The following is a 21,536-nucleotide window of genomic DNA, read 5'->3' as shown; positions in this document are numbered from 1 at the left end:
TCAGAAAGCTAAGTGATTCGACCAAGGAGACAGACACCTGAACTAGGACGTAGTGGGGGCTTCAAGCTGGGTCTTCAAGCAATCTCTTGCTTTGCCATAGATTGGCATGTGGTGAATGTGCCCCGAGATGTTAAGGAAGGTCCAGTTCTCTCGGCTGGCTTTGGACATCCATCTCCCCTGAGCTAACGTGCCCCAGCAGGTGAGGCCGGAAGAGGCGCAGGGAAGTGAGTACACATGAAGGCCACACTCCACAGGGCCGGAGCAGACACTCTGGGTCAGCTATCTCCCAGCAATCGCCCCCGACGTGTGGCCCGCACTCAAGATGGCGGCGCCGGCGTCAGCAGTCTCCTGCCCTTCTCCATCATGGCGACGACAGGACCCGCCTCCCGAGGCGCCGGAGTCATGTGACCCACACAATGGCTGAGCGCCTACCCCAGGCTTCCCGGCAACGCGGAGAGAAAGCCATGACGGCCGCCGCGGGTTCGGCGGGCCGCGCCGCGGTGCCCCTGTTGCTGTGCGCGCTGCTGGTGCCCGGCGGCACGTACGTGCTGGACGACTCCGACGGGCTGGGCCGGGAGTTCGATGGCATCGGCGCGGTCAGCGGCGGCGGGGTGAGCGGCGGGCGGTGGGATGCGCCGGCGTTGCCAGGGGGGCGCCCCATAAGCCCCTGCGGCGCAGCCTGGCGTTTCGACGTACTCCCGTCGCGGCCCGGCTGCCGGCGGCCGCCCGTCGGCCAGAGGTGCGGGCGCGTGCGGGGTTGGAACCGCGCCTGCTCGTTTTAGATGAACCTCTATGTAGAGACAGTTTTAATAGACGAGGATCCGGAGATCCACCGAGTGACAGGTGTCGATAGTGACAAGGCTGGGGCTCGCACCATCACCCTCGTACAAGCCTGGGCTCCCTTTGCCGTGGAGAGGGCATTCCTGAGGGTCGCTCCAGAAATGGCCAAGGATCCGGGGAGCATCTCTCTTTCCAAAAGGATGCTTCAATGCGGGTTGGGGAGTCGGACGCCCTGGACCACTAGTGCAGCGGGCAGTTGGCTAGCTTCACAGGGGCCAGTGCACAGTATGTTTGTGTTGGGAGGCAAGACAGGTGCCTCAAGGCCTCTTTAGGAAGGTAAGAGGCCAGTCTGAGACTTGTTTTGTTTATAATGCTAGACTATGCTAGTATCAAATGGTAGTCTAGGATTGTTTAGTGTTGGGGGCTTTGTTTATTGGCAGTGGTCAAGGCCCAAGGTGGGGTGAGTTGCCCGCTGGAAAAGTCGGTGCCTATGTGTCTCATTAGTGGCTATTTTTGTGTGCAGGGAGGGGGAAACATTGGGCCAATAGCCAGGGTGGCTTCCCACCTTTAGGGTGTGTAAGAATCACCTGTTATGGTTGTTAAAATGTACTCCCCATTCTGTAGTTCTGGATTGGGACCTGAGAATCTGCATTTCAACGAATACACCAGTTGATTCTCATACTAAGTATTGAGAGGCTTTTTTCTTTTAAGTAAATTTAACTTTAGAATAGTTTTAGGCTTGCAGACAAGTTTCTAAAACAGTACAGATTTCTCAAATACGCTGCAGCCATGTTCTGTTATCAGCATCCCACATTGGTAAAGTACATTTGTTACCACCAGTAGTGATAACATGAAAATCCATACTTTCATATTTTATATTTACTTAGTTGTTTCCTAATGCCCGTTTTCTGTTCCAGGATCCCATCCAGAATATCAGCTGTGTTTAATTGTCATGTCTTAATCCTTTCTTGGCTGTGACAACTGGGATGGGTTCATGTTACCTGGGCATTGTGTAAGACTTACGTGAAGGGAGACGGGGCCATTCCAGCTTTGTGTAAAATTGTGTGGGCATAGCTGGTAATTGTCTGAGATCCCTGGTCCTGCTGACAGGTGGCCTCTTGGCCTGGGAGCTTGCTTTAGTAGCATGATTGTTCTTGGCTCTAAAAATTTCTGTCACATGCCCTTTGTAACCTTTTTCCTGTCTTTGTTTTATCCCCTTCCATTGTACCCCAAATCACAGCTAGAGCTAATTTTATTTGATAATGTTAAGGCCTAACTCTTGAATGGGTTGTTTGTTGGGTTGAGTCAGACGGAGCTTGTATATTCAGATGAATTCAGAACTAGCTTGATTGCTTGCTTGCTGAATGGATGTTTTGTACTGATCTCAGCTTCCTGATAATCAGTGTTGTGACTGGACTCGCCCTTATGACTGTTACTTTGGTTGTAAGATGTCCTCGGCAATAATCATCAGGAAACTTTGAAAAAAAGGGGAGGTGCTATTGACAGATCCTGGCAAGCACGTGGCACACCTGGGCCACACAGCAAGATTGTGGGGGAGGAACCCCTGTGTGGCTCAGTCAGTTGAGCTTCCAACTCTTGGTTTTGGCTCACGAACCATGAGATTGAGCCCCTAGTTGGGCCCTGTGTTGACAGCCTGGAGCCTCTTGGGATTTTCTCTCTGCCCTTCCCTCTCACGTGTGCATGCGTATGCTCTCTCTTGCGTGCTCTCTCTCAGAAATAAATAAGCTTAAAAAAAAAAAAAAGATTGTGGGGAGGGGGAGAGAGAGAGAAAACACCTGGGGTCCTGCTTTTATTGCGGCTCACTCATTGGTGAATTTAAAACTTAAGGGGGGGGGGGGCGCCTGGGTGGCTCAGTCGGTTAAGCGGCCGACTTCGGCTCAGGTCATGATCTCGCGGTCCGTGCGTTCGAGCCCCGCGTCGGGCTCTGTGCTGACAGCTTGGAGCCTGTTTCAGATTCTGTGTCTCTCTCTCTCTCTGACCCTCCCCCGTTCATGCTCTGTCTCTCTCTGTCTCAAAAATAAATAAACGTTAAAAAAAAAAATTAAAAAAAAAAAACTTAAGAGGGGGAATTTAAAGTACAGGAAGAAAAAGAACAAGCAGCCTAAATGGTCAGTTACTGAAGTCAACCAAGATCTTTAATATTTATTTATTATTGAGAGAGAGAGACAGAGACAGTGTGAGCGGGGAAGGGTCAGAGAGAGAGAGAAAGACAGAATCTGAAGCAGGCTCCAGACTCTGAGCTGTCAGCAAAGAGCCCGACGTGGGACTTGAACTCAGGAGCCATGAGGTCATGTCCTGAGCAGAAGTCGGATTCCAACCACCTGAGCTTCAGCCCAAGCCCCTCAACCAAGATCTTTAAAACAAAGAAGGCTGCCCCCACCACGCCCCCATAGCCAGGCTCTTTATCTAGATGTGTGGCCCGCAATGTGTTTATTTGAAATTGCCATCTTTGAGGAGGATGCCCTTAGGCACTTGCATTCCAAAAAAGAAAAAAACTGTCAAGGTATACACTACGATCCATCTTGATGCTAAGGCATCGGAGTCAGTGGTAACCCAGGATAGCTGAGATGTTAAAAGTCGGGGGTAGGGCACGTTGTAACCCAGAAAGTACACATCTAAGTAGGATTATAGTAGCACTCCTATAATAATTATACAGATAGTAGTCTGAAATCCAGTCTGTAGCCATTGTCCCAAGCTTAATGGGTCCTCCCCTGAAACCAGGTCAGTGATCCTGGGGCTCTAGAAATGCATTCAAAGATTTGAGTAATAATTGTGAAATATTTAAACATCTTTGGCCATCTTATGTAAGTAGGTTTATCAAATAGGCTCTTCCAAATATGCTGCATCCCCGCCCGGGAATCTCAGATTGGGCTATTAAAAGTCCCTTAAATCTGGGTAGCCAAGCCAAGGACTAGCCTTCAGACTTCACTTATAATACCTATAGATTTGGGCCAATTCCTCTCTTTTCAGGGTGCCTGAAATATCCTGAGGCTTTGGCCTCAGGGTACTATTAAAGGTCAAGAAGTGGCCTTCCTTACCTGGTAAGGCTGACAGGAACATTTAAAGAGTTTAAAATAGCCATGTAAAACACCTGATGTGACTTCATTACAGTGTAGTTGACAAGGAACTTTGGTTATTCCTGTGACATAACATTCTAAGATAATAACTAGAATTATAAGTGATAACAGACCAGCACATAGTAAGCCTCTAGGAATTTCATATGATTTCTGGAACACTAACATCAGTCACACATATTCATACAAATTTAACCTAAAGAAGGTTTTCCATTATTTATTTGACAGTGCTTTTCGTGTAGTTTAACATAAATAAGCCTAATTAGTTTAACAATCCCTTTTTATAAGGAGAAAGAACAAATCTGAGATTGTTCCAGGATCCCCCGGAAAATCCTAAAGTTAGTTCAAGGTTAAAAAGACTTCATTTAGAATTTGATTCTGGGAAGTTTGTCAGAAATACCAAAAGGTTTTGAAACACTTGATTACAGGGGCACCTAGGTGGCTCAGTTCATGGAGCATCTGACTCTTAATTTCAGCTCAGGTCACAATCTCACGATTTGGTATATTGAGCCCCGCATCAGGCTTTGCTGGCTGCTTGGGATTCTCCCTCTCCCTCTCTCTCTGCCCCTCCCCACTTTCTCAAAATAAATAAGCATTTGAAAAAAAGTAATATACTTGATTACATAGGATCACAGATTGTGGTGAAATGTTACTTAGTTATCCATTTAATCAACTTTAACCAAAATTACAAAAGACTTTATAGGCAAATATGAAAGTTACATACTTGTATATAAAAAAAGAAGTTCTTTTTTTTTTTTTTTAATTTTTTTTTTTCAATGTTTTTAATTTATTTTTGGGACAGAGAGAGACAGAGCATGAACGGGGGAGGGGCGGAGAGAGAGGGAGACACAGAATGGGAAACAGGCTCCAGGCTCCGAGCCATCAGCCCAGAGCCCGACGCGGGGCTCGAACTCACGGACCGCGAGATCGTGACCTGGCTGAAGTCGGACGCTTAACCGACTGCGCCACCCAGGCGCCCCAAAAAAGAAGTTCTTTTAATAGAGCAGACTCATTTTCTTAAGTGATCAAAGGGGTGATAAAGACAAAATGAAGCACAAGAAATTATTTTGATAAAATACAGAATCTTTATTTCCTAGGCAGATTACTTAAAAGGTAAAAACCTTGCATAGTTTTATTAATAACAGCACTTTTATTTATTTATTTTTTTAATGTTTATTTAATTTTGAGAGAGACAGTGTGAGCAGGGGAGGGGCAGAAAGAGAGGGAGACACAGAATCTAAAGCAGACTCCAGGCTCTGAGCTGTCAGCACAGAGCTGGACGTGGGGCTCGAACTCCTGGACTGTGAGATCATGACCTGAGCTGAAGTTGAATGCTTAACAGACTGAGCCACTCAGGTGCCCACAAGAAAACTCTCCTTTTAGTAGATGAAAGAAAATTAAGCTGTAGTTTTCAGAAGTACACTATTTATTAAAACTCATTTAAAAAAATCTTTATAATTTATTTCATTTTTAGCTAGCTTGCTACACAAGGTAAAATTCTTTCTTCCTCTCTTATTCTCTTTCCTGTGCTTTCTGTATCCATTTAGTTTGTGTATGTTAGGACAAAATTACTTCCATTTGCCTTAACAAAAATGCATCTCCACACTTCATATCTTTTCTTAGCTAAAATACATGCTACTTGTCTTGCCTAGAGATGTTTCCCTTATTTCTTGTACTTTTAGTTACATATATTAGGTAGAATTCTTAATTCTTAGAAACTTTAATTTTTACTGAAAACTAGCAAGTAAGGAATTGTGAACTTTACTAGCCAATATACTCTATACTGGCAAATTAATACATTTCATAATTTCTAGAGGCATATACCTTTTTTTTTTAAAGTAGCAGTTTTTCATGATAGCACAGGACATGTATACTAACAAATCCAAAAATCTTTAGCCTGTTATGAGAAACCAAAAGTAGATAAATCTGTGTTCAATAATAAATGTTTCAATATTTTATATTTGGCAATGATCTATGTAGTTAATGAATTTCCATCATTGAACTTGCAAAACTCTAAGGTTTCAAGATACCAAAAAGATTAGAGTAACTATTTTTAAGTACACACAGCCATAAAACATAATTGTTGAAAAGTAGATGCCTTGGCAATCAAAGCTGGAGTCAGACGTTTGCATTATAAAAAGAAAAAGCACACTATTGGGGCTTACACTAGAATGGATAACCTGGTCTATAGTTGATCACAGATCTGACCTGCTTTGCCAGCTGGGGTGGGGTGGGGGGGACAAACCTTTTCCCTAACCCAACTTACTCTTCTTGATTTTTATGCTTTTATTTTCTCATGTTACCACCTTACTCTAAGGTGCTGGCGTGTTTCAGGGTAAACTGGACTAATGGGCCAATGTGTGTGTTCCTTACTACAACCATCCTTCTTTTTATTTTTGGGGCCTAAACTTAAAATAGCCAATATTTCATTAAATGGGGCCCATCTGTCTTAGTATCTTTACTTGTGGCATTAAATCCAGTGTTTAAACTTGCTGAAAAATGGAGACCTTTGGTTATTTTATTAACTCCGTTTAAAATTAGTAAAATGAGGAGAATTGTTTCATAACTCAGAGTAGGATACTCTCATCCATTCAGTAGTGTCCCTTTGTGTAGTGAGGTGCTCATCTTAGATGCTTCATAAATATTGACAGATGAAAATGGTTGTAACACGATATTTGCACCCCACTTTAGACTTCTGTATGGAGTCCCTGGTACCTAGAACAGTTTGTGGCAGTAGTGTTTGGAATGTTCTCATTTAATATTCAGATCTGATAGGGAAGGCAGTATGGGGCAGTAGTTAAGGGCATGGGTTTAAGGGGTACCTGGGTGGCTCAGTCAGTTAAGTGTCTGACTTTGGCTCAGGTCATGATCTCACTGTTCGTGAGTTTGAGCCCCATGCCGGGCTCTGCCCTGACAGCCCTGAGCCTGCTTTGTATTCTCTCTCTCCCTCTCTCACTGCCCATTCCCCGCTTGCACTCTCTGTGTCTCAAAAATAAATAAATATTAAAAAAAAAAAAAAAAGTGGGTTTAAGAGCAGATTGTCAGGGGTCTGTTCTGGGCCCTGCCATTCACTGTACAGCCATGGGCAGGCAATTTAATCTCTCAGGGTCTCAGTTTCTTTTCTGGGGAGACCGTGATACCTGGTGGGAGTATTGTGAAGATAGATATAAAGTGTTTGGGATGACATCTGGCATGTGGTTGTCGCGTCAGTGTCATCTTGTTTGATCAATTAGAAAGGAGGAAGTTATCTTTACAGAAAAAACTTATTTGGGTGTAAAATGTCTCAATAAATTGAGAACTTAGCCCGGGTCAGCTATGTGCTAAGGCTTCTTCCTGGGCTGCTTGTAAGCAGCTCCAGAGCTTTTTCAGGGTCTGTGGTTGGTAATTTGTTATTCTTTGGCTATACTGCTCTGAACTGACTATTGCCATTGACCCATCTCTCTTATTCACTTACAACACCTTTGTGTTGAGAATGACACAGGCTTGCAACAGCATAACGATGTGGTGTGTTTGTTTAAAGTTGGTGCTCCCTGTGTTAAGGATAGAAGTGCATAGAGGGCAAAATGACCTCCAAACAGGGGGTTCTGTTTTTAAAATTTTCTTAAATGTTTATTTACTTTTGAGAGAGAAATAGTGTCAATGGGGGAGGGACAGAGAGAGGGAGACACAGAATCTGAAGCAGGCTCCAGGCTCGGAGCTGTCAGCACAGAACCCAGTGCAGGGCTGGAACTCATGGACTGCGAGATCATGACCTGAGCCGAAGTTGCACGCTTCACTGACTGAGCCACTCAGGCGCCCCCCAAAACACACCGTTCTAATGACATGATTCAGGGTGGGAAACATTGTTTACCTCTGATCAAGGATAGGTTATCGTGCATAGACTGTGTTCATTCACTTAAAAAGTACCTACTTTAGTATTTGAGTCTCTGCCATTCTGTAAGAATGGTGAGAACAGTGACTATATTTTTAAAAACAATTTGTATAATGCTGGTCATTTATTGAGAGCTTACTGTGTGCCAGCTACTGTGCTGTGTCCTTTACATACACCTTGTTTTAGCCTTAGAATAGTTGAAGCAGTTCTAAAGAGTAAAAAAGCCTACTTTACAACAGTTTGCCCTTGGTCACATAGCTTCTAAGCGATGCAGTCAGGGTGCAGGCTCCCTCTGACTCAGAGCCTCCCATATTCTGTGCAACAAACAGTACCATAAAAGATGCTAAATAAATGTTCGCCGAACAAGAGAATAAATGGGGATATGAGCTTGAGTAAGACATAGTCCCTGTCCTCCAGGAACTCAGAGGGGAGACAAAGAAGTATGGCAGTGAGCAGGGGGCCGGGGTTAGGAGAGTTAAGGTGGAGATGTAGACCTGAAGCCAGAGACACACCTACATCACATCAGTGGGGAGGGGTGGAGAGGGGCCTTCCCTGAGGAGGGTGAATGGAATTGGCCGAATGAGGGTGTGGAATGCATCCCAGACAGAAGAAAGAGAAGTGGTTTGATCTACCCAGATAGTAGGCATGAGAGTGGTGCTGGGTAAGGTGTCCAGAGTTACGATCCAAATAATTAAAGGATCTGGGTATAAAACTGAGAATTTGAACTTGATCCTGAAAGCTCTTGGTGGAGGGGAGGTCTTGACAGGTTTAAACAGTGTACTTTCATGGTTAGATTTGCATTTTGGGAAGATGATTCTGGCAAGTAGTGTGGCAGCTAGAATACAGGGAGGCAGACAGGAGGCTCGGAGAACCTTTAGGCTGTTGTAATGATTGAGGACAGCCTGGATGAAGGAAATAGGGTTGAAGTCAGGGGTTGGATTGGAGAGGATTAAGGAGGTCTTGGTGACTGAAGATGGATGGGAAGTTGGTGAAAGGTAGCCCTGAGTTTATGGTTCTTTACTAAGATAACAAATGCAGGAGAAGGAACAGACTAAGGAAAAAGTGCTATGTTTGGTTGGGGATGCGTTGAACTGGAAGTGAATAGAGGGTAGCTCCATGGGTCTGCGTCTCAGTGGCAGGGGCTGTTGAGATTGTGGGTGTGAGGGAGAGAGATTAAAAGAGCCACTAGAATGTCAGCGGTAACACACATGAGAGTAGGAACACAGAACATTGAGTATAAAAGTATCTTGCCCTTGGTGTCAGTGGTTTGAACCTAGAGCCTGTCTGGCTTCTAAGCCTAGGGACATGCCATTCTTTCATATTAAAACTTATTTCTTTTATTCCCCTTATGTATATTGCTCCCCAAAAGATACATTATTGGTCCACTACTGGTTTTGTGAGTTCTTTGTTGAAGCAGTCATTGCCCATCGGTTAGATGTGATCGTGTTCATCCCTGCATCCTCCACCTCTATCTTTCCATACATTCTGATACCAGTCTTGTGTGAGGTTTCCTTAGTATACCTTGGCCTGGGGATCATTGTGTGATCATTCTTTTTTTTGTGTGTGTGTGATCATTCTCAATAGGAATGCCACTTACAAATCTCCGGTAAAGATGGGAGAGTATTGGTTCCTTTCAGCATTGCTGCTTAATTTCCTGCAAGATGTTGAAGGAAAAGGATTACTTGTTATTCATCCTTTCCATGATCCCAGGGTTGTGGGATCAAGGCCTGCATTGGGCTCCATGCTGGGGCTGCAGCCTGCTTAAGATTCTCCCTCCCCACCCCCCGACTGTGCCCCTCCGTCCTGCTTGCATGTACTGTCTCATTCTCTTTCTCTCTCTCAAGCAAATAAACAAACAAACAAACAAACAAACAAATAAATAAATGATAGAGAACCTAAGTTTCTAAGTTTCATTTCTTCTAATAATCACTCTCTGAGTTAAGTTCCTCGCGACAAATTTGTAATCACGAGGTTCATCATAGAATTAACTTACCTTCCGGCAAACCCGCATCTCAACAGAAGAGAAACATGCCGTGGCTTCGAACCTGTGTTTTAGCTGTTGGGCAAACAACAGCCTTATTCGCCTAGCGATGGGCAAAATAAAGGCAGGTAAACAAGTAACCTGGGAAATGACTTTCCTCAGCTCAACTTTGCCCACAAGCTGGCTAAATACGGGCATGCCAGGTGGTGCATGTCGGCACTATGAAAACCTGTTCATGATTGGATTTGTTTTATTCACACTTTTGAATTTTTTTTTTTTAGGCAACCTCCCGACTTCTAGTAAATTACCCAGAGCCCTATCGTTCTCAAATATTGGATTATCTCTTTAAGGTAATGAAAAAATAATTATTTAATGGCACCTGTGATATGTTTGAAGCTATGGTGAATTTCAGCGGTAGAATTGGTCACCTTCACATTTCTAGCTTTAAAAAAAAATGGGAAATTACTTTTGGATTAAGTGGCTGTTGATTTGAAGTTGGTCTTCTCATCTGTCAAACCAAAGGCAGTAATTAGTCACTGTCATGTTTTGTCCTTCATGCGGTGAATCACAATGTTAACACTCCTCCTTCTTTCCCCAGCCAAACTTCGGTGCCTCTTTGCATATTCTAAAAGTGGAGATAGGTGGTGATGGGCAGACTACAGGTAGGAGATTTGGGAAATGGGTTTATTTTCCTTCAGCACTTTAATCTCTACGTAGCTAACCTTAGGGACTGTGAATCAGAATGTAAACGATATCAACATTTTTGATGTTGATCATTGCTTAGTACATTCTTATTGTTCCTCTTTTACTCTACTTAAAAAAATATTATATCAAAATACTCACTTTTCCCATAAAATGGCATTTGGACTTTAGATGGCTTATTTAGTTGAATTAATTTGTAGCAAACAAAACCACAGTTTTTAAAAAAGCTATTTTCACGAGGCAGAGCATAGAGACAGGAGTTTTTATTGAGAAATTAAAAAAAAGAAAGCTTTTACCATAGAAAGCATGTAAAATATTATTATGTTATTAGCTTTAAATAAATTTGTGGCAAAAATATGTCATCAGTATTTCAGAGATGCAGCTTTTTTCTCTTTTATTTTTTTATTTTTTTAAATATGTTTATTTATTTTTGAGAGAGAGGGAGAGACAGAGCGTGAGCAGGGGAGGGGCAGAGAGAGAAGGAGACACAGAATCCGAAGCCGGCTCCAGGCTCTGAGCTGTCAGCACAGAGCCCGACGCGGGGCTCGAACTCACGAACCGTAAGGTCATGACCTGAGCCAAAGTCGGACGCTCAGCCGACTGAGCCACCCAGGCACCCCAGCCTTTTCTCTTTTAAAAACAAAATTATTTTTAGCCACTAAATTTTCAGTCTTCACTGTCACCATTTTGATTGACTTTATGTAGAACATGTAGTCAATTAATGTACAGGAAGAAGAAAATTCTCCCGATGATGATGCAGCTTATTATTTACAGGCCAGATTCCATTGTAGTGAACTTTACAGTATTGTCTCTATACATGTGTTCCTGTTGGTGACTCGGGAGTAACTTTTGTTAAAGAGATATGTCTCTGTGGTGGCATTAGTGTTTAATTAATATTGAAAGCAAAAAATGCAAATCACAAATGAAAGAAACCTCTATAAGGAAAACTTTCCCCAAGTTATTGTAAGAGGACATGTATTTTATTGTCCACCCTTTGATGCAGAATTGATAATGACTGGCCATCTTCATTTGCTGAAGTGAAATTCTTCAGGTAGTTCTTGTGAATTCTGATGTTTACCTTTAAGAGGCAAGGCCCCACTCCTCGTGAGACCCTTCCTAACAAGGGCAGATGTTTGTGAAATGTGGTGACATATGAGGACAGATACCATGATATCAGTTATCTACCTTGACACACTATGGAGGTTAGGATAGAATTTTCTTACAGAGGGGTTGTGTAGATGTATACTCATCCCTTTTTTTTTTTTTTTTTTTTTTCTCAAAGCTCTGTTGTCTTGGTATAACAAGGCACATTATAGGCTCAAGGCCTGGGTGGTGAGAATGGGGCTAAGGAGCTCAAGATTTACATTTAGGATGGAGAAGTTAAAAGCTGAGGTGATCTGAACTCAAAGTTGGACATGGGGACTTGAAAACTCCAGACAGACCAGACCAAAAGCCCAGGGAAACATAGTCCAAGGACTCTTCAGTTACATGAGTTGATAACACTTCTCCTTTTAACCCTGCTTATAATAGAAAGTTGTGGTTTTGTTTTTCAAGACCTTTATGATACTTAGAATAATGAAAAAAGGTGAAATAATACACTTTGATCATGCATTGTCAAGTTATCTAAGATTATTCTTATTTGCCCATATCAGGATTGGAACCGGAATACACCTTCTCTGAAATGTGTGTGTGTATAGGGGAGAGTGGCCCTAGGAAACACCATTAAAGGGTGGTTTCCTTTCTCTTTTGCTCTCTCCCACACAGATGGTACTGAACCCTCCCACATGCACTATGCATTAGATGAGAATTATTTCCGAGGATATGAGTGGTGGTTAATGAAGGAAGCTAAGAAGCGGAACCCTAATATTATACTCATGGGTAAGAAGTGAAGTTTGTAATGCTTTTGCAGTCTGTTTAACTTTCAAATTCTGAATTATTTATATGGAGTTACTCTTAATACTGAAGTACTAACCATGTTAATACTACCCTTATCCTACCAGCCGCAAAGCCTGTGCCAGGCTTGATCCTTTCTTTGCCTTTATATTTTAGGTCTGCTCTTTGTATGTAATACCTCTGGAGTAAGGCATTACTCTTCCCATTTTACAGAAGCAGTAGGGGCTTAGGTTATGCCACTGACTTAGGTCAGATAGTTAGTAAATGCCAAATTCAGATATAGAACCCAATTCCATTCTTGTGATGCTAAACTAATTTCCTCAACAAAATTTCTCATCAAAATTTGTAAAATTTTGGGGCAGAGAGAAAATTGTCAGTAGGCGTTATAGTGCATCCCAGCTCTTTGCGAAATTATGCATTACATGCGGTAGTAGGTGACATTTCTAGAAGGCGTACACATAAAGTGTATGTTTTGAACCTCCACAGTGTGGTGGGCACTGTTCTAGGCATTGGGGATACCCAACAATCCAGCCGCTACCTTCTGCCCTTTCGGAGCTTAAGCTCTAGAGGCAGCATTGCTGGAAGATTTCTCAACTCGTACTACTGCATTCACTTTACAGGTTTCGTGTGGCAGTGCACAGACCCGTAAAATATTGCAGAATACACAGTGATGACATCCTTGCATAGTTTGAAATGAATTTGATTTTTTGAAACAGGCTTACCCATTCAGCCTTGTGAGTGAGATCAATGAAAATTCATTTTATAGGCTTGATTTCAAGTCATTTTCAAGGTGATTTTCAACAATCAAAGGACAAGCACGAGTTTTTCTAAATTAAAAAAAAAAATGAGGAGTCAGTGTGTTCTTTCTAAATGGTCTTTTGTAAGAGATTCCAGAAATGTTGTGAGCAGTAAAAAAAAAAAAAAAAAAAAGCATCATTGACTTCAGCACGTACTCCCCCATTGGGCTGCTTTCATGGTCAGTTCTCATTTAAATGTAGAAAATCTGGCATGCTGAACCATGTTCTAACAAAGACTTACACATGGTGGGCCTATAGAATGTATTTGGCATTTCATTGTTTAAAAATGTTCCAGCATTTTAATGTCACATTTTTTATGGGATACACACTTAGGCATTCATTCCTCCTGAGTTTAGAAAAATAAGCATTTTGTTCTTTTAGTTTTGAATTTTTTCTGTGGTGAACTCGATTGTTTTCATATGTGTATATATATATAAACAATTGAGGAACTTAACGGTTGAGCTTATTTTGATATGTTAGTAACAAAATTAGGATGTAGAATTGTAATTAGTGCTTGTCTACTGTTCTCATTTTCTTCCTTAAAAATAATAATTAGGGTGTTGGAAGAATGTGGGCTATTTGATTTATATCATACCACAAAGGGGTATTTTCCTGTTGAGACATTGGCATTTATATTGATAATGATGACAAACTAGTTTTGTTGAGTTTGATTATCTGACTAGTTAGTATTTTAAGGAGACTTAAGTTTTAAGAAGATGTACTAGTGAAAGAGGAATTTGTATTATATTTAACCTGTAGGAATACTTAGGCATAAGCCTTTCAGAAGAACTCCTTGATTTGATTTCAGAGGGAAGAAATTGTATATTAAATATCCCTATAGCAGGCAGTGGGCATGTTGAGTTAAATTGTATGTTACATTTCTTTCCATGGGTAAGTATCTTCAAGAGAGTGTGTTCTTATTTCTTTTTCTTGAAAGAGCATTTGGAATTATGGAACCAGACTCTAGGGCTCAGGAAGGAGTTCCTGAGTTCATAAACTGGAAGGGATTTTGAGAATACACACAAGATATATAAGCTTTCCTCTAATAAGATCTCTATTGCCTTTTTGTTTACCCTGTGTTCTTTTTGGTTTCTTTTGCCTTGTTTTGGATGGTTGCCAGCACTGTAATACCCACCCCACCTTTACCTTTTCCTTCCTACAGGGTTGCCATGGTCCTTCCCTGGATGGCTGGGGAAAGGTTTCAACTGGCCTTATGTAAATCTTCAGCTGACTGCCTACTACGTCATGACCTGGATTGTGGGCGCCAAGCATTATCATGATTTGGACATTGATTATATTGGGGTTGGTAATGTATTTAAACCTTGATTAACTTTTGGACTTTATTTGTAATTTCTTAAAGCAATTTGATTCTGTGGCATTTTGTTACTAACCATTTTGTGGTCATGAGACCCAATTTGTTCCTTTGGCATCTGATAACAAATTAAGTATGTGACCTTTTATTCCTCCTCTTTTCCCATCCAAATTCTAGCCCCTTTTGAAAACTGTACTGAGTGTATACCTTCTCTGAACTTTTTCTTTCTTTAATTTTGATTTTGATACTACTCCAGCCCCAGTTCTCCTTCAAAGCTTTCCCTCCTTTCTCTAGTTATTCAAGAATACCACACTTACTATCTGGTTAATGATTAATCTCATTTTGCTCTCTGAATCTCCTGCTGTTCTAAACCAGACGGTGGCAAACTTTTTCTTAGTGGGTCAGAGACTAAATATTTTAGGTTTAGTGGGTCAAAGGCAGTATTAAGGATATTATGTAGGTAATTATATAGCCCTTTAAAATGTCACCATTTAAAATTGTAAAAACCATTTTTGGCTTTTGGGTTGTAAAAAATACAAATGGTGGGCTGGATTTGGCAGGCTGGCTGAAATCTGCCTACCCTGTCTTACACTGTTATTTAACACCTTATAATGATTTAAAAAAAATGTAAAATCTGATGTCTTTCCAGCTGGTCTGTTGGCAGGCTGGAGGCACTGTACCTCTCAGAGCCCTACACGTACATGTAGTGGTCTCCATACATGTTTGCATATTAATATGCCATATGTCAAAATTGATTTTAAAAGTGTTCAGCAGTCAGAAAGCAATTATTGAGCTCCTACTGTGTTGCAGACACTGTAACTGTTGTATTCTAGGGATATCAAGATTAATAAGCCCTTAAGGAGTTTAGTGAGAGAGAGAGAAACTGGGTGGAGAAATTGTGATATCACAAAGGACATGGGAATAAGCCCAGGGTTGTAGGGAGCCAGAAGCAAGGATATACTTTGTTTTTTGTTATCTTTCTTCAAACTATAATTGGAAATTAGTTTGTATTTGAGAACATTCTAAAATGTCAGGGTATTTTTTACTTTGTAGTGAAACTAATTGTAGATTTGGATCTAAGTAGCGCTTTATTATGGTAAAGTCACACTTGGAAAATGTTTCTGATAAAGAATGGGTAATTCACATCTCTTTTAGACTTATGTGCTGTGGTGAGGAGATTCTTTGATAAAAAATACTTTCCTGTATCACTAGAGTAAAATGAGTTATAGTGCCTAGACTCTAGGCCATCTCTGTTATTAATAGTTTTCTCAGATGCAAAACGAAGGTCTTGGATGTTCTCTTTCAATTCTAAAACCTCATCATGATTCTAAACCAGCGAGAGTTGTGCGTCTTCCTTTTATCTATCCTCATTAAGAATTTGCCTTTGTGATGTAGCACATCACTGTGATCTTATGTGTGCTAAAAAAAATTACTTCTACGATGTACTTACAATACTTGGCTTTAGGTGTACTGGTGGGATCTTGTAAGAATTATTACAACACTCCCCACGTCTGTTAGGTCTCCAGTACCTAATATAGTCCCTGGCACGCATTACATTGTCAGGATTTGTTGAATGATTGAATGGATATTTCAGTTTTAGAAATCACTGGAATAAGTGACTTTTTGAAAAATATCTACCAAATATTCAAGGTTTTAAAACATATTTTAATTGTAAAAAGTTATGTTGTCTTATAACATGTCTATAAATTCAAGAACAGAACATTCCATAAAGTACGAAAAATTGCTTTTTAAGAATTTTTTTTAACTTTTTTTTTTAATGTTTATTTTTGAGAGAGAGAGAGAGAGAGAGAGCGCACGTGCGCGCACAGGGAAGGGGCAGAGAGGGAGGGAGACACAGAATCGGAAGCAGGCTCCAGGCTCTGAGCTGTCAGCCCAGAGCCCGATGTGGGGCTTGAACTCATGGACTGCGAGATCATGACCTGAGCTGAAGTCAGAGGCTTAACCAACTGAGCCACTCAGGCGCCCCAGAAAAATTGCTTTTTACATTATGTTAAAGATGATGAGAGCAGTGGTGTCTGAGTGATCATGTCTACGTTCTGACACTTCACTTTCAGTTCAGACTCTTTGACTTTCTGTTTTGCAGATTTGGAATGAGAGGTCATTTGACATCAATTATATCAAGGTCTGTACAACTTTAAATCTTTTTATCTTTAAGTTTTTGGTAAATAATTCCCTTATGGTACCATGGAAATTAGAAGTAGGAACGCTGTATTTTTTCAGCACAGATGCTTGTTTTGCTAGTTCTGACATAAAATTTGTGCAAAAACGTAGTCATGTTTAAATTCCTGATTAAAGTGTCTATAATTCCCTGTGAACCCCAAGTTTCATTGTCTAAAGAGTTGTGTTGAATTTTCCCATTTTAAAATCTATTATTTGTAGAATTATGATGATTATTATAAAAACAGCAGCATCATTTTAGACTTTTAGGACTTAGAGAAATGTAGCTTCTTTTTGTTTCAACTGAGCAAAGGAGGCGAAGATGAAAAAGAACAAAGACCTTAGTTTGGGGTCTTGTAATTGCATCTCAGGGAGCACAGATTCTGGAGTAGCCAGAAAAGCGTCTCACTCACTTTTCTGGGGAAAGCAAGGAGTTTTTCTGAGAAAGAAGGAAGGGGTAGTTACATGATGTAGATAAAGAGGAGAAAAGAGAAAACTGCTAATTTGGTGCTGAGCGGTTGAGCCACTTCTGATGACTATGTCATTGATTACTTTGTTGTGCTATTACAAACAAAACTATCCCTAGAAGGTATGAGTTAATTTTGCTGCCCTCATATGATCTGAATGCCGGTTGCTCTGTTGAAATATTAGGAGGAATTGCTTGTAAGACTGTTGCCACTTCTGGTCCAGTTCAAGAGTTCATCAGGTGGAAAGGAAAGTGGAACTTGAAAATGGGGCCTTTTATGTCCAGAAATTTTATATAGTTCCACATCCAATATCAAAATTTCCAGTATGCAGTCTCATTATTATTTTCTGTGGAATGCCTATTCTATTGGAATGTTCTATATGTTTCTATCTGTGATTAACAAATAGGTGGCAACTAACATTTGCAAAATATGTTATTTTTTGAGTCACTTTTCCTAAATATTTGCCTCCACTTAATTCTCACTCCCTTCCGTACAAGGTAACTACTATGATTGCTATTTTTCAGGAAAGGAAAAACTGAGAATAATGACCCTCTGTCACTGGGAAACTAATGGCAATTTAACTTTTAAGGTGGAGATATTTTTTAGTTTACTTTTCAGTTCCATTTGTTTGTGTTTCCTCCAAGAAACACAGTTTTGTGGTTATATTTTGTTTCAGGTAAAAAATTCTTTAAGTGTCTTATGTTTTTATTTTTTTAAATGTTTTTATTTATTTTTGAAAGAGAGAGACAGAGTGAGTGGGAGAGGGGCAGAGAGAGAGGGAGACACAGAATCTGAAGCAGGCTCTAGGCTCTGAGCCGTCAGCACAGAGCCCAGTGTGGGGCTTGAACTCATGAGCTATGAGATCATGACCTGAGCCGAAGTCAGATGCTTACCTGACTGAGCCACCTAGGGGCCCCTAAATGTCTTATGTTTTTGAGCAGGTAATATCCACTAAATTTCTTTCATTTATTCCCCAGCAGGCATTGACTCAACTCCAGGCTTGTCAGGCCTTCCCTATGTACTTGGAAGATAAAGATAGAAAAAATACTGTTGCTGCCCAAGAGGGGCTCACATTTGGGGACTAAAGAGTCCCACGTGGACAACTGAAATATCAGTCCTAAGGTCTCTAGAAGGATAATGCCCAGGCAGGGTTGTCAGAAGGTGCAGAGAGGAGATGACATTCTGCTTGGGTGGATTAGAGAACTCTATTAAAGGAGGTGACCTGGAGTTGGAATCTTCAATATGGGATGGACAGGAACTCCCCTTGTTGCTAGGGCAGGCGTGGACACTGCAAAGAAGTGAAGATTGAGAGTACAGGGATTTGGGGGAGGAGCAAGGATGAAAGGTGGAGTAGATGAGCTGGGGACTCTGAGCCTTGCACAGCCCAATGTGTTCACTGGGAGCAACGGTGCACTTCACTCTGTAGCCATGGGGTTTGATGGGGTGGCTTGCAGCCAGGGACTGTAACTCAGGGTCAACTCCAGGCTGCAGGCGTTATCTATCAGTGTAGTGGTGAGAATGTGGTGGAGGGGGCGTTGTGGGGTTATGGGAGGTGGGGCAGGGGGCTAGTATAAGATGGAGGCTCAAGGTTAGTGAAAAGCTGTGGCTTCTGGGAGCACAGGGCTGACGAGAGCCGCAATAGCCCCGAGTGGAAGACAAATTAGTGCGTGTGTCCTGGGTGACCCTGCGGTTGGCACAGCTTCACGGCAGGGTCTTAGCAGTGAAGGTGAGGAATTGTTTGTCTATCCAGATTTGACATTTCACAGCTTATGGTTTTTTCCTTGCGACTATACATGTGTCTCTCTAGTTGTGTCCGGTTCATATGAAGGAAGCATTAAGAACATTAGAATCTGGTTTCCTTTTTCTTTTAAACTAATGATCTGCAGCTATGGTGGTGGTTTTATTTATTTTACTATTAAGGGTCTGTTGTGGATTCCATTAAAGTCAGAGGGAAAATCCCTCTAGAACATTTTTACCTCTTTTTTTTTTTTTCTTTTTACATTCCCACCAAGTAAATTATCTTAATGATAGTGCTTTTATTTTCCAAAGGAGGCACATTTCTATTGAGAAATAATATGGACACTGTCATCCAGGATGCTGATTTTCGAAGATACTTCAGCTGTTGTGGTTGTAATTCAACAGCTATAAACACAGTTGTGAACTTCTCTGCATTCTGTTTATCTTCCCAAAAGGTGTTAAGAAGGATGCTGAACTATCAAGGTCTCCATCGAGTGAAAATCATAGCAAGTGACAATCTCTGGGAACCCATTTCTGCTTCTATGTTGCTCGACACTGAGCTCTTGAATGTGATTGATGTTATAGGGTAAGGACAGTTTTCCTTTGAAAACTTGACAGTTTCTGATTGCTTGCTTGGGATACTGACTTTGTTTTTGCTTTTCCTTCCCACCTGATTACATTTGCAGAGGTAGCTTTCTTGTATTTACTTAACTAAAGCATGTATAACTGATACTTCATTCCTTTTTCTTTGAAATATACATACAGTTGACCCTTGAATAGCACAGGTATGAACTAAGCCAATCCGCTTATGTGTGGAATTTTTATGATACTGTGAATGTATTTTCTTTTCCTTATTATTTTCTTAATAGCATTTTCTTTTCTCTAGCTTATTGTAAGAATACAGTGTACAGTAAATAGAACATACAAAATATGTGTTAATGGCCTATGTTGTTGGGTCTTCTGGTCAACAGTCTATTAGTAGTTAAATTTTAGGGGAGTCAAAGATTATACTCAGATTTTCAAATACACATGTTGGGGGGCAGCATGTTGCCCAAGGTTCATCTCTACTTTGGGATCTTTCTATGAATGAAATGTATTGGTACTTTACAAATATTGTGTTAACGTTTGGGGTAATGAAGCATGGCTTTGTTTAGATTAAGGGGCAGGGTAGTTTTTAAATTTTAGAAATTACAAATGGCAGACTTCCTGTGGTTGGGAGTTCTTCCATGAATGAACACTTATGTAAATGGTACGGCATGAACCCTGACCATGGCTCTTGTCATGTTTCCTCAGCAGGGTGGCGTTGACCCTGCTTCTTAGTCCAGCTCTGCCATTTAGTCCTCTGGGTCTTGGCCTTCCTGAGTTCCAGCAGTAATTTTTTCTCTGTCTTATTTATTTGCTTCTTTCCAGTCTTATTTAGAAATAACTGATGTACATTACTGTGTAAGTTTAAGGTGTATGGCCTGATGATTTGATTTACATATATGTGAGATGACTACAAAGGTTTGGTTAACATCCATCATCGCATATAGATTCAGTGAAAAGGGAAAAAAATTTTCCTTATGATGAGTGTTCTTAGGATGTACTTTGTTAACGACTATGTATTGCACTCAGTGTTAATTATAGTCATCATACTGTACATTACATCCCTAGTACTTACTTATTTATAATTGGAATTTTGTACCTGTTGACAACCTTCCTCCAATTCCCCCTCCTATCCCTGACGTAGGAGTATTTAAAAAAAATTTTTTTTTGACATTTATTTATTATTGAGAGACAGAGACAGAGCGTGAGCATGGGAAAGGCAGAGAGAGAGGGAGACATAGAATCCGAAGCAGGCTCCACGCTCTGAGCTGTCAGCACAGAGCCCGACGCGGGGCTCGAACTCGCAAACTGTGAGATTGTGACCTGAGCCGAAGTCAAGACACTCAACCAACTGAGCCACTGAGGCGCCCCCCTGACCTAGCAGTATTTTTTAAAGTGAATTTGAATTTTGTTTGTCATAACAACATATAACATTTGAAAAATAGAATACACATATGTGTGAAATTGGTTCTTTATTTGGTGTGAAGACTGCTTGACATGTGTCTTTTTGTTTTGAATGAAGAATTTTGAATGTACACAAAGTAAGCAGAATAATATAATGAATATCCGTGTTCCCATCACTCAGTCTCCATAACTGTGACCCATGCCTAGTTCTCCATCACACATACCTGTCCATTCTGTTACCTGAACTTGGGTTCATCTGTTGGTGGCTGTGGGGCCAACAGACACAACCAAGCTAAAGAATAGGGAAAGGAAGGGTTTTATTTGTAAAGTAAAGGAGAAAAAGTAAAGGAAAACACCTGGAGTGTTTCCCAGAGCGGTGTCTCCTGGAACAATAAAACCGGGGAAATTTTAGGCTAAGGGTACCTACGTATTCATGAAGGGACTTGTACTATGAGTCATTCAGCATGGAATTGGGGCAGAAGTCATCTTAAGATGACAGAGTCCAGGCCTCAAAGGTCAGCATCATCACTTCTGGGTATCTGAGTGCTCAGAAAGGTTTAGATCTTGCAAAGATAGCTCAAGAATGTGAGTCAGGTCAGTCTTTGGTTTTGAACCAGCACTGGGAGATTTACCACTGATTCCTAGTTCCTGATGTGATTAGGTTATCTCCTGGTCTGATAGTGGCTGTTTGTTCTTACGTTTTTTTTTTTTTGTTCCCTTAAAATTGTTATCTA

The 21,536-nt window shown here is 41.1% G+C and overlaps 1 protein-coding gene across 9 annotated transcripts in view; it reads left to right on the top strand.

Annotated features, from left to right (window-relative positions):
• Positions 1-382: 382 nt before the first annotated feature.
• GALC (galactosylceramidase) overlaps positions 383-21,536 on the top strand; it is a 151,405-nt gene continuing 130,251 nt past the window's right edge. For 5 of the 9 annotated variants that reach the window (XM_058739928.1, XM_058739930.1, XM_058739931.1 and 2 more), the window contains exons 1-7: positions 383-611; positions 10,009-10,077; positions 10,326-10,389; positions 12,194-12,307; positions 14,282-14,421; positions 16,536-16,574; positions 19,269-19,399. In XM_058739928.1, coding sequence (XP_058595911.1) covers positions 417-611; positions 10,009-10,077; positions 10,326-10,389; positions 12,194-12,307; positions 14,282-14,421; positions 16,536-16,574; positions 19,269-19,399 — 752 coding nt within the window. In that variant the 5' untranslated portion in view covers positions 383-416. Of the gene's footprint in view, positions 612-689; positions 1,117-9,677; positions 9,856-10,008; positions 10,078-10,325; positions 10,390-12,193; positions 12,308-14,281; positions 14,422-16,535; positions 16,575-19,268; positions 19,400-21,536 lie in introns of those variants that run through there. The other 4 variants (XM_058739933.1, XM_058739932.1, XM_058739934.1 and 1 more) reach the window with 4 other exon arrangements.

This window comes from Neofelis nebulosa, chromosome 7 (assembly GCF_028018385.1).
Source record: "Neofelis nebulosa isolate mNeoNeb1 chromosome 7, mNeoNeb1.pri, whole genome shotgun sequence".
Classification (NCBI taxonomy): Eukaryota; Metazoa; Chordata; class Mammalia; order Carnivora; family Felidae; genus Neofelis; species Neofelis nebulosa.
The sequence above is the reverse complement of the archived record's forward strand: the minus strand, read 5'-3'. Positions and strand labels throughout refer to the sequence as shown.